General features: G+C 42.5%; 2 protein-coding genes across 3 annotated transcripts in view; both read right to left on the bottom strand.

The window, feature by feature from the left end:
* Nucleotides 1-6,532: 6,532 nt before the first annotated feature.
* Nucleotides 6,533-7,708, bottom strand: LOC308326136 (gap junction delta-4 protein-like; the record flags this gene model as incomplete). Its single annotated transcript, XM_080778943.1, has 1 exon — nt 6,533-7,708. One exon carries the CDS (start codon nt 7,706-7,708, stop codon nt 6,533-6,535), a length of 1,176 nt encoding a protein of 391 aa, XP_080635069.1.
* Nucleotides 7,709-8,721: 1,013 nt separating this feature from the next.
* The window catches only part of LOC308325136 (cyclin-Y-like), a 32,217-nt gene continuing 27,404 nt past the window's right edge, over nt 8,722-13,534 (bottom strand). The window contains exons 11-12 of one of the 2 annotated variants that reach the window (XR_013965007.1): nt 10,886-12,864; nt 8,722-10,849 (exon numbers count right to left, since the gene is read on the bottom strand). Coding sequence is in view for 1 of the 2 variants with exons in the window: in XM_080777544.1 (XP_080633670.1) it covers nt 12,748-12,864 (117 nt within the window). In the remaining variant the exon portion in view is untranslated. Of the gene's footprint in view, nt 12,865-13,534 lie in introns of both variants that reach the window. The other variant, XM_080777544.1, reaches the window with a different exon arrangement.

The raw sequence follows: 13,534 nt of genomic DNA, 5'->3' as shown, positions 1-13,534 counted from the left end.
CCTCAGTAAAGCATGAAATGTGGGTACATTACTGGTCACAAACATTTCACTAGCACTGGTCCATCTTGGGAGTCTCAGGAATATTCGAAAAGCATCATTATATGCCACCTGAAGTTTTTTCATTTTCGCTTTGCTGTATCGGCACCACAAGTGAGCTGTATAGAGTGGAGTGCAGTACAAAGAATACATGTATGCTGTGAAAAATGTCCATAAATACTTTAAATGTGCCTGTGCATGATTTGAATATGCACTATACATGATTATTATCAGACCTAAATGTAGCCTACAACTTATTGTTTGTCCCTTCTTTCAAGTTATTTGGCTATCAATTAGCATCTGTAAAAAAGTATATATTATATTTTGCCCTCCCCCATTTATCCTATGAAATAAATGTAAATATGAAATTTAATATAAAACACCATAGTTGTAGACCCCCATAGTTGCGTGGATTTAGAGAACCATGTCGGACCAATGCTATGCCTATGTGTGTGTCTCTCTCTGTTCACCACCTTACCTGTGTGAGTGTATGGCCTATGCATGCATGTCTGCATGTAGATAACTGTGTAATGATTGACTCAGACACAGATGCATGGGGTTCTTTCTTTAAACAAAGGCATCCATGGTGCTATGCTACGTTTCTGATTATGTCAGTTGTAGGCCTACACATTAGCTGCTGAAAAGCCTTGGGTGTACAATTGCACTGGACCTGCTCAAATTAATTTAAAGGCATTTCTTCTGGCCCACCCCCAATACTGGCTATCTGTCCTAAAATGTGTAATGTGTAATAAGTAAGAATATTTTAACCCATTGACAGATGTACGTACGTACGTGCGTGTGTGTGTGTGTGTGTGTGTGTGTGTGTGTGTGTGTGTGTGTGTGTGTGTGTGTGTGTGTGTGTGTGTGTGTGTGTGTGTGTGTGTGTGTGTGTGTGCGTGTGTGTGCGTGCGTGCGTGCATGCGCGTGGGTGTGCGTGAGTGCTTGCGTGTTAGAGCGTGTGAGTGGGACATAAACGTTACTGATTGTAGCTTGAATTTTGTCCATTTTCCAGTAGTGAACAATGGGAGTGAGATGAGGAACACTCGAATTCCAAGCATATAATTGAAAGAGTGTGTATGTGGTTAACGTGGCTGTGTGGGTTAGATGGAGTTTGCTACGCCATGCACTGCCACCATACAGCTGGCAGGCTCTTTTAGCCATTAACACAGCTGCAGCGCTCTGCGACCACCAACCACAACCTCACCAGCCATGCAGGCCAGCTGTCATAATGGACAAAACAGAGCTTTGAGCTTTGAACACAATGCCAACGCATGGTCATGGAGACGTGAAACAAGTAACACTAAAAAGGAAATATTTACCATCGTGTCCTCTGCAATAAATGCAACATTTCCAGTGCCTAAGTCAATACTATAGGATGCCACTATAGGAGCGGATTAAGGTCCATTTGAAAATCCACAAAATGTTTGTGGCCCACCCCATGACGACATGTGGTGGGATGGGTGGGCTGTATGCATTTTCAGAGCACGTTTATTGTGTTATGACTTGGATCAATAGATTTAAGTAGCAGGCCTATATCATCTAAGTTTATTTGCTACATGTTTCAGCTGTTGTGGCACATGGTTCAGTGCAGTTGAAGAAATGTCTAGCAATGTGTCACATTTGGACAGTACTATGACTCAACATCTAGAACCCCAGCATCCATATTCTTGGGAGAACGAGATTTGGTGTAGACGTTAAAAAGTGGTCCAAGTACAGTTGAAACTCTAGTCCGTTTTACTGAGAATAAGGAGTAAACCGGTTAAGATGACCTCAATAATAGTTTTAGCTGCAGCTGGCAGTGGTTAGGACATGGCAGCTCCAGCCATAACAAGAAAAACACTCAACTCAGCCAGGGTTTGATGTTCACCTAACGCCCATCATCATTTCATTCCATGATGGCTTCTTCCTGGTTGAAAGACAGGCAGACGGACAGAAACAGTGAGACAGGGAGAAGCAAAGAGCATCCATAGGTCCACTTGGGCATGATTTATCCATGGGTTCAACCGTTCAGGGCTGTTAAGTGAACTCCAATGTCTAGTTTAAGTGTGTGTATGGGGAGGACATCTGAAGAAGCCATAAAATTGGGTCAGACTGGAATAATGGCCTCATTCACATAATGAGAGTGACCCAAGGAACTGAAGCAGCAGCTGGGCTAAAGTTGAAGACCACCAGCAAACACATAAAAGCATCTATTATTGCGTCATCACTTAACAGCATGCGATTGTGTTACGCATTCATCCCACACGCACACGCACACAAACTATTGCTCCACAAGCTCCAAATTGACGGCACTGGCCAATTAAATACACATAAATTACAGTAAAGTATGACATTGAATAATACAGTTTAACCTCTATGCACTAATAGGCATACAAATTCTAGACCACATCTAACTGTTATAAGAATACCAATAATAAAAATGGATTGCAACTAACCTAACAACCAACCCTCCCAAACGCATGAACATATAGTTGGCCTATGCATGTACAGATCATCAACATACTTTAATACAAAGGCACATACTCACATGTAGGCACATACAGTACATGCCTGCATTTACATGTATGTATACACATACACACAATGCAGGCAAGTACAGTACTGTGCAGGCACACATGCTTGCACAAGAAATTTGTCACTCTCTCATTCTCTCTCTTGCTTGGTTTTTCTCTCATACACGTGTACACCCACACACACATGTACACTCACACCTATGCACAGACGCACACACACGCACACACACGCGCACACACACACACACACACACACACACACACACACACACACACACACACACACACACACACACACACACACACACACACACACACACACAGTTAGGGTTAGCTCTGCACGGACAGTAATTAAACCATATGACCTCACCTGCCACACAGGAAAACAGATGGTGACTTCTTGATAAAGGTGGCTCAACTTTCCAAAGACACTATACCCGTAAACTAGTGAAGTTGTGGTATGTGATGCATCTCTCGAACTATGACTGGTAGGAGGACAAGTCGCCTATTCTATTTTTCTCTCCGGAAGAGAGATGATATGCAAATGTAGAGCATTGTGGTCTATGTAATGTGCAGACTATTATGTGTATCTATCAGTCTGCTCCTTAAAGTTCAAATATAGCCTAATAACCCCGTGACAAGAGCTGCATGTCACAGCACGGAACCTTTCATGCCTATTTCTGACTCTAGTAAGTCATCACATGGACATTATTGGTGGCACGCACAATGTAGACAAATACAAGAAATAAATCCACCTATGATATTGCCCAGAATGCTCACCCCCAGCCCTGTCTGTGTTTCACTGTTCTTTACTAACTAGAGTTTAAGCAGATGGCCTTTGATTTAAATACCATCCTCCACCTCCATGCAGGAAACACACAGCAGGGGTCCTCCGCAACATTTTCAGCAGCACCCTGACCAGGCACTCAGGCTGCACAAAGCGCTGAACCGCACCCCATGGGGTGCCTTTTTTGCCGTCCTGTCTTACTGATGTTATAGTGTAGCAAGCAACTCTGACAATCAACTGACCGACATCAACTCTGACAATAGTACAGTATTACTGCAGACAGCTACCATTTGGATAGATGCACCAACGCAAAGCCAAGTAGCCAGGTGCCTATTAGATGGGGGTAGCACCCGCAGTTTCATTAAGGAGGATATTTCCAGAGCACTTAACCTGCCAGTTATAGGTAAAGAAACGTTGAATATGTATGTGTTTGGTTCCAAAACACCCCAGAGAATTACCTGCAGGAAAGTGAAGGCTCGTTTGAGAAATATTAAGAACAATCAAAGCATTGATGTCCATTTATTGGAAACACCCAAGTTGAGCTCTTCTATGATTAAAGCGCCAAACGGAAAGATAAGGAGGGACTTGGAAGCAAAAGGAATGCCCATAGTAGATGTACCCATCATAGGGATGGATGCAGTGGAATTAGGAGTCCTAATTGGCGGAGACCAATATTGGAAAATGGTCACAGGGAAAATGGAGAGACTGAATGAAGGACTATAGTTGCACTGGAAAGTGTATACCATCACCAGTATACCATCATAATCATAGTATCATGTCAGTATCATAGTCGCCTCGGAAACCCAGACGTTTTTATTTCCAGGGATCCAGTATCATAGTATCACGGTTAGTATCATGTCAGTATCATGTTAGTATTGTATCAGTGTCATTTCAGTATCATGTCAGTATCATGTTAGTATTGTATCAGTGTCATTTCAGTATCATGTTAGTATCATGGTCATGGTCAGTATACCATCATAATCATAGTAGGCCTATCACGTCAGTACGTGTCAAGATGAAAAATATATTTGTGATTGGTGTAGACCCTACACCAATCACAAACACTATGTTTATAGAATAATGGTGTTGATATCTGGCAGTCTTGGACTTGTGCATAAACCTTACATTATTGTCCTTTCTAAGTAAAAGGCCAAACTACTACAATATTCTGGTAGCCAGGATGTGTAGAAAACCTGCCATGTTTGCCCCCAAGTGTTCATGTAGTATCTGAATGTTTTCTCATTGTACAATACAAATAAAGACTATGATTGGTGTTTAAGTGTTGCTCTCAGAGCAACACTTCTAATGCTTCCTTTATCAGAAGCAAAGGTCTAGTAAGCGTATCTACTTCAGGCTTACTGCATGGGGGCCTGTTAAATATAGCATTGAAAGCCAAACAGGAAAACAGCTTGGATTGGGCCTTTACCACTGTAAACTGACACGCTGTCTGAAATCTTGCCATGGACAACTTGTGTGTGTGTGTGTGTGTGTGTGTGTGTGTGTGTATTGTAGTAGTTTGGCCTTTTACTTATAAAGGACAATAATGTAAGGTTTATGAACATGTCCAAGACTGCCAGATATCAACACCATCATTCTATAAACATAACCTTACCGCAGCCTGTGATGATATGTGACTCTAAGATGGGTTTAAACAGCCCCATTATGGATCACAGCAGTTTTTCCATAATAGTTAAAGTTCAACTGATCATCCCACAGTAGGTCTATCTCAAGGATCAGCATCTTTGATCATGATTTACAAAAACAATACCAGTGGTGTTATTGCTATTGGAATTGATCGTAAAGTTAAACCATTTGGTGCTTGAATAATACATGAGCTGGTAAATGTCTGACAACTATAATAACCAGTTCAGTCTAGCAGTATACAGGACAAGGCCTTTATATACTGCAACACAGCCATTATCATCATGTGCAACAGATTGTAGATAGATGGTGACATAATAAAACAGGGAGTATAAATAAAGCAGTCGTACATAGAGTAGGAGTAGGTTGTACTTGGTTGGTATTGATATTGCATGGTAACATCTGTAATCTGGCTTTGATAGTACAGAACATGTACAACAAACAGGAACATTATTTGTGGCACACTGGATGTGACTTCTGGCCAAGTCATCTCCACTGCAGCTCCAGCCCAATCCAGTGTAACACACACAACACATCAGATATACGTGTGTATTATGTTTGGATTACTTGTAGCCTACTGTCAAATATATACATGTGTGCTCAAATACAGTGTGTATCGTGTATAGTACAGTGCAGTATTTGAGTGTTTAGGGTTTGTTGTGAAAGTTGACCTTTTCACCTCAGACCAACTTTTCATGCATTATTAATTTATTATGGATCGATGAAAACCCTGCTGTAATTGGCCAGGAGTCGCTGTGACTGACAATTCTAGTTTTTGCAACTATGTCTAAACCTAACCCTAAGCTCTGCAGTAAAACACACACACACACACACACACACACACACACACACACACACACACACACACACACACACACACACACACACACACACACGGCAGACTGTTCATTTAGGACTCAATGTTTATTAGGTTTTCAAATTTCACAATGAACTAAGAGATAGACAACTGAAATACAGAAAATATAAAAGTAAAAATAGCGGCTGGCGTAGCCGTCTGGGCACCTTGGCTGGTAATCCAGTCTGGCAGTATGCTGTGGTACGCGTATCTTTCCGACATCCTGACAGTCCGACACTACTAACCCTGCCACGTATGTTGGAGCCACGGGTGAGTCTTAACCATCATCTATGTCAGACTAACGGGATGTCGGACTACCGTGCCCTCCGGATGAACAATGGCCCAAAATATTTTAGCTAACAGTGTCACTCACTTCTTTGTGCAATCTGAGAAGGTTTGCCTTCAGTCAGGTCAGGTCAGTCACTCTGGGGTCAGAGCTTAGGTCAGTGTGTCTGTTGTGACTGAAGTCACATAAAGCCAGACAGCAGCTGAGCACTGTAACTACAGTCCCAACCAGCTCTGCCTTGCATTTCTTCGATCGGCTCAAGTTTCACATGAAAATAACAACTAAGCCTAATTTTGAGAAGAGGAGATGTTGACATTAATAAGAATAATCTCACTGACTGAAACCATGCATGCTTTTCAATAAACGATCATCCTCGGCCACTCTCCCATGCTCTTATATTTACCCAGAGCACATTACACCCAGGCCCTGATGTCTTTAGCATCACTGACATCGCTGTAGTCAGACTGCTGGTCTGAATCTATGGTCGCTGAGGCGTACTGTCCCACCTTTCTGTCGCCTGATATGTGATGTGCAGAGCTTTGTGGAGGTCCTCTAGCCTGAGGGGACAGAGGTGGCCTCAGATGGTTGTGATTTATGAAGTGTCCAAGAGACGGTGTTTCCGTGGGTTTGGGAGGATGTGGTGCCTCCAATTTGTCATCCCTCCACATAAAGGCTTTTCCATTGATAGATACACCAGTCTTAAGGTTGGTTCCAGTGTTGAACCGAGTACCGGGAACCGCTCCAATCGGCATGCCACCTGCGGCCTCGACCTCTCCGTTCTTGCCGTCGCTCTTTAAGCTCCCGCTGCGGACGGTTCTTTTAACTAGAAGAACGTCGGTGTCTTCGGCTCCGCTCGTGCTGGTGAAGACGCTACTCTGCTCTCCTCTGCTCATCTCCTCCATCAGCCTCTCCCCCTGCATCCTCTGTCTCTCCATCGCCGTCTTCATGGAGGTCACCAGGTCGAGCAGACTCAGCAGGACAGACACGGCTACAGCGCCCAGCATAAAGTTGAGCATCAGGGTCTTCTCGGTGGGTCTCGAAACGTAGCAGTGGACTCCGGAGGTGCAGGGCGCCTCGTAACACAGGAAGCTCTCGGGAATGGAGAAACCAAAGAGGAAGAGCTGGCACCCGCCAAACGCAGCTTCCAGGAGAAGGCGGAGGACCACAACCAGGCAGTAAGCGCTGTGAAAGCTGGTCGCCGCTGCACAGTCACACGACGGGCACGCCGCCTGAAGAGGCGTTTTGCTGAGGGAAGCCTCTCTGGAGGAGCTCGAGTTCTCGGTTGACGTGCGACGCGAGCTGCACAACTGACCGCCATCACAGCCATTGTAGGCTCCTCCAGCACGGTGACTCTGCAGAGCTTTGTGCGTGATGTACGTGGCGAACGTCACGTGAGGGAGGCAGAGAAGGACGAGGTGGAACAGCCAGAGGCGGAGGAGGGAGACGGGAGCAAAGCTGTTGAAGCAGACACTGGAGCAGCCCGGCTGGATGGTGTTGCACACAAAACGCTCCTGCTCGTCACCAAAGAGAGTGAAGCCGGCCAGGAGCACCACGAAGAGTCGAATGACTACCATCACCATCCACCACATTTTACCTGGAATCATAGAGATTGCATTTTTGCTTTTGTAAAATACTTTCAACACTCATTTAACACAGTTGAATGATCAGTATGTTACTGTGTAGATGAGTGCATATTTCCACTGAGCTTTACATCAGAAACAAAGACAAACATTTTCCTATACAGATTCACGAACACAAAAACAATATATTTTTGGTATATAGTCAAACGCTGCATGTACCTACCCATGAAGGACACATTGTGACTCATGGTGACAACTAGTACTTCCACTGCTCCCATCTTTGTCATCGTTTAAAGTGACCGGCAATCCCATAAAGAAAAACAGCTCCGTCTCCACGAATCCCTTTTCCAATGTCACAAATCTAAACAGACTTGACTCCAAAGCGAGTTTCACCCCTGCCTGCCCACCCGCTGTGTCAAAAGTGCATGATTTGTCACAGACTACTGTCATATCCAGACACCTCCTAAGTGTGCTCCTACCTCACTTTTGTCACCAGAAACCCAGGACCTGTCTTGTGGGCTATTCTTATCAGCCCTCAAGCAAGGCTGCCAGCAAAGCATTGTTGAAATAGCTAAGCACCAGTGAGCCTTTGTGCAGTGGGATGAATGTAATTGTAAAGCATCGTATGCGATGGGTCGCAGGGAAACCTGCGACATTGTTTCTTTTAAATCAAACTGAATCTGTAAGTGGCAAATTACAGCACAATCGTGTTACAATCCAGAATCCAGTCATATCACTCGGACTGTGTTGCCATTGTGTTTAGAAGTCCCAAACACAAATGTGTGTTGAAAGGAACACAAAATATTTGTATGCTTTCACAATAATCTACTCTCTCGGCTGAATAAGTAAAACAATTGAATTGTGTTTTACTGTAAATGCATTATCTTATGGGTTATGGCCATTGGTCAATATCCATGTGAGTGACAATTTGTAAACGGTACCACTTTAAATCTGTGTGGAATTTTTGCAAAAATGTACAACTTCAACAGATGACATTAACGGAGTTCACAGTATCTTTTTGGTACACACCTATTATGAAAAATAAACCAAGATGACAGACCAGGGAAAGTGTAGGCTATTTTTATTATAAACATCACATCAACACTTCTGTATAAATAATTAACAATTAACTTAATGTTCTCTCTCGCTCTCAGATTTTAATATTTGTTTATATACTGTACAAAGTCGATTTGCTAAATAATTATATTTTAGTGCTTCGGCTGTCTGACAAATAATAAAACCATAAGCCTGACTTTCCAGGATTCAAATTCAAAAGCAGCAGATCGACAAGCCAAAACAGGACGCTTCGCAGTGTTTTGAGTTTGTAGATCTGCAATTTTCTTATGCTTTTGTGTGACGCTGTAGTAGGATCAAGTAGGGTGTTAATTTAAGAAAGAGAATACACAAAGTTATAATATGGACATAAGGTTTTTGCTCAACAGCAATAAAATGCGAATCAGTATTGCGCTGTATGATCCGCTGAGGGGCTTTTCCTGAGCACAGGCCTGTTTCTCTTGCACAATAAACACTGATAATGACTGAGCATCTGTTCTGTGCTGCACGTTGACGACGTTCATGCCTGCCGTTTTTAATCTGGTCGCCCAGAATTTAAATGTTTTCAGCTCTGGGTTGTTTGGGGCGAGAACATTGTTTTCAGCAGAGAAAAAGCAGAAAGAAAACGTTGCTGTCGGGCAGAAATTGCAGAATATCTCCATATTTAAATGTAGTTTTTTCTTAAATGAATGCCCTACTTGATCATACCACAGCATCACACAAAAGCATCAAAGGTAGCACGAAACGCGACTCAAAGCGATGCGTTTTCAGCTCGACGATCTGCTGCTTTTGCTTCTTTTTTTTTCGTGAAAAGGTAACCGTTTTGGGCATGTGAGGTTTCCACCCCTACAGAGACGAAAGGAAAACGCATTGGTGGACGTACGGCCATACGTTTCAGTGGAATGGTAAAACAAACTCAATTTAAGTACAGTTTTTTAATATTAAGAACTTGGCTCAGTCAGGTTTTATTTTCCTTATTTTACCCCGAGAAGGCCAACATACTCTTAAAGCAAGTGTATTAAAACCCTTTATTAAACTTTGTTGTATCTATAAAATGTTCTCTCAGTCATTGTCAATCACTCTTAATGGTTCCCAACATTTCAATAGAATGTTTCAGAAGTTTTAAAAAGGCATCGCAAAACACAGCTGCGTACTGGACTGACACTCTGCCTTGTGCTTTATTAATGCTTCCACGGCGGCCATGTTACATCTTTTAAGGCAACTAGCTGATGCTTCCACTCAGGCAGTGATCGAGCATGCAGGGCCTTTGGGTGTCTTGCTCAAGGACACTTAAAGAACACGACACAAGCCTGCCGTCGGACACGCGTTCGGGTGTCTAGGGGGCTTGACACTGTGATCTTTCAAAACACCACCAACAATAGCCATCACTGTCCGTAAAGAATGAATGCCACTCTGCCCAAGGCAGAGTCAACAGAGTGCGAGGTTAAGGTTAAGGTCATTCCTTGGACCAACTGGGGTATGTGCACTGCCAGGGTTCAGTGGTCTTAGTTACTACGTTATAACTGGCTGCAGCGGAAGCAACAGAGCATGAAATATTTCTCAATGAATTACTTAAAGTGGGCATCAGTCCAGTTGGTGTGTATCCGTTATTATTTTTCATTGCCTGGCCTTTAGTGACAAGCACGTGGTTTACAATTTTGGATGTGCACATGCATGCGTCAGCAAAACTTTAAGGCCAAGCTAAGATTTGGAGTACTGTAGTCATCACAGCAGGCCAAGTACTGGACTGATACTTCAATGTTACAGTATGAGACAGCCATTTTGATCAATGCATTTGAAGCTGTAACTGCAGATTACGCCATTTCATTATGAAATTGGTTGACTGAGCTCATGGTTGTAATAATAAGAACAGTATACAGCAGTTCAAGTACATGTTTGAACTGGATTTTGAAGCTAAAGGGAGTTTGTAATGTCTACACCCTGGGAAAAAATGTCATTTACAGCTATAGATCTTAAATCTAAATGGGTATTTCACTTTAACACACTACTGGGGTAATTTTAACATAGACTGCACACCCCAGACAGTTTCTTGATTCAATGTTTAGATGGTACTCATTTTATCAGACAGCCTATGGACTTTTTTCTGTGATCCCTTTGGATCGTACTCTGTACCGTTTACATTTCTGCCAATAAAGTAATCAATCAATCAATCAAACCCCCTTACTATTTAAATTCCCACAATCCCATTGTAACTCCAAGCTCCATTAAAAACCATTGAAAACACACATCCCTGCTTGTTGACTATTGTCCAAATGCACGAGGGGGCCGTATTGTTTATTTGCGTTTCTTTTATGACAACAATTTTTATAAAACGTAACAATTAAATAAAATGAATGTAAAAGTAATTGAATGAACACAATCTCTAAATATTGAATCAGGCAAGTTAAAAACTTGGGTGCACACAAAATAGTAGACGTTAAAACGACCAGTGATTTAAAGAGAAATACCCCTAATATAGTGATTCATTTTGATCAAGTCTCTCCCTTCAAACGTCTGATGTGTGCAGGACCAGGTAGGTACTCAACTGATACACACACATTCTGCATCAGGCCCATTAAGCCTAAAACAGTGCAATTCCTAACAAAACCAGCAGATGTCACCAGAGAGTGGGGATTCACCAGTTTCAACTGTAGGCTTCATTGGGATTTCCTATGCCCCATTCTAACATGAGCTTCATATATTTTGAACTCAACTGTAATGAATATACAGACATACAGTTTATGTCTAAGATGTTTTGTTAATCTGGGGTATATGGTTCATAGATTATGATACGAGGACAAAATGGGGTCAGCTGAATGTCTGATTGTGCATATCCTTACAAACTGTACAGGAATGTGTGTCACACTAACCGTCTGGAGGAATTAGTAATTTTTTTGTTTTGTCTTTCTCATTTCAAACCCCAGCATAAGCCAAACTATGCACAACGCCTGACAACACCAAACTCTTAAAACGGACTACCTGAGTTATTGGGAGGTACGCTAGAAATATTGTAAACCTTGGATATGAAGCTTAAAGAGGCCATCGCGCCAAAGCCTAATTAATGTTCTGTTGCATGCTGAAAACGGCAGAGCTTAGCTGATCTATAAGCTCACGACACATCCGCAATGCGTTGTTGTGTGAGCTTGTAGATCTGCTATTCTCTGCATGAGACACCATCGCACGACAAAGTATGACTCAGGCTTAACTCGTCTTATTCAACGAACTTGTTTGGAAAAATCCAGACAAAGGTCCCAGTGCTACACTGCTCTTCAATTTCACAAAAAATACTGAAGTTAGTCAGGGTTTGGCTCGACAACAAACCACTGATTAAAATAAATAGAATACTTAAAAACTGAAAGCCACAGAGCCCCTTATAAAGGCAATGTTACATCAAGTCTTTCATGTAGATCTGGACAACCTGACCACGGATGAATCCTGCCAAGACAGGTATTATAACAGAATGTTCAACGAAAAGGCCTCCTCAGAAATGATGCTGAAGTGGACATGACCTAAATAGTTTTGAGGCTATGACTTTAGTTTGGAGATCCAAGCCGTGACTTTAACATTGATCCAAAAGTCTGTTGTTTCCCCCCACAATTATCGCAGCAACCAGTGATTTTTCACACGAATCCATTTTGTCTCTCTCTCTCTCTCTCTTCTGGAATGAAAGAGAGGAGGCACAGTGAAGGCATCTGATCAAGTCTGGGAAAGCTTATAAAGGTGACACCCTCCTAGAACTCCGTTCCCAAGTTCTGAATTCAGGATGGGTCATTTCAGGGTTATTATCACCGGTGCCACTTCGTAGTTATTTTGGCATCCGGACCCTTTAGCAGGATCATTTGTGTTCACCTGGACACAGCTCCATTGTTAGGAACATGTCCATGTCCTCCCAGGGAGACACGTCCGAGCCAAGTACAGTCCAGTCCAGTACTTTGGGGGTTTTCTGTCTTGCCCAGGGGTCCGGGGGAATGGGTATGGCAGTGGATTTGTAGTGGTTAGGACAGGATGGCAGGGACCCATTTAATCCCGCAGAGGTTGTCCATGCTGGCCGAGCGTTTCTTGGCCAGCTTTCGCACATCTTTGTACTTGTCATCGCAGAGCCTGGAGATGGCCTGAGAGCAGAGACAAACGGCCTTAACCACTTAACACATTTAGACTCGAGGACGCATCTGTGTCGCGTTAGCTTTTAACCACTTTAACCATTATTTTAAACTTTAGCTGTTGAAAAATAGCAGATCTACAAGCTTGTAGCACGGCACATGTGCTGCGTGACGAGCTTGTAGATCTGCTATTTTTGAAAACTGCAAATCTTTTAATATATATTCTTTCACAGGGAACGTTTTTAACTCAAATCTTTGCTTCTGAGAGGTCCCTGAAACAACATATTTTGAGATGGGGGTTGCAGCCAAATATATTAATTTTTTGGGGCTCCTTGACATTAAATAGTTTGAGAACCACTGACATAGAAACATAGGTTTTTCAGAAAACTGTCAGGATTCAGAAGACATTTTGTAGAATCTGTTTTCAGGTCTTAATGGGTTAAGTCTTGTACTGTATACTTCATCCTACAAGGAATAACCAAAATGGACGGTGTAGTTTTTGTGTGATGTGTAAAGAAAATTGTGGACGGAATTGAGATCCAACTGCCCAACAACTTCTGTTGAATACACAATCAGTAGCACGTAATCTTGTGAGAGAACTTGGTAGTCAGATTGATTTGTTTATGCCAGTTTCACAAAGAGCAATTCTGATTCCATTCATGTGTAATATTACGATTATTTG

Source organism: Protomyctophum bolini (genome assembly GCF_963924005.1).
Source record: "Protomyctophum bolini genome assembly, chromosome: 12".
Taxonomy (NCBI): Eukaryota; Metazoa; Chordata; class Actinopteri; order Myctophiformes; family Myctophidae; genus Protomyctophum; species Protomyctophum bolini.
Note: the sequence above shows the minus strand (reverse complement) of the source record. Positions and strands in the feature narration are given on the sequence as shown.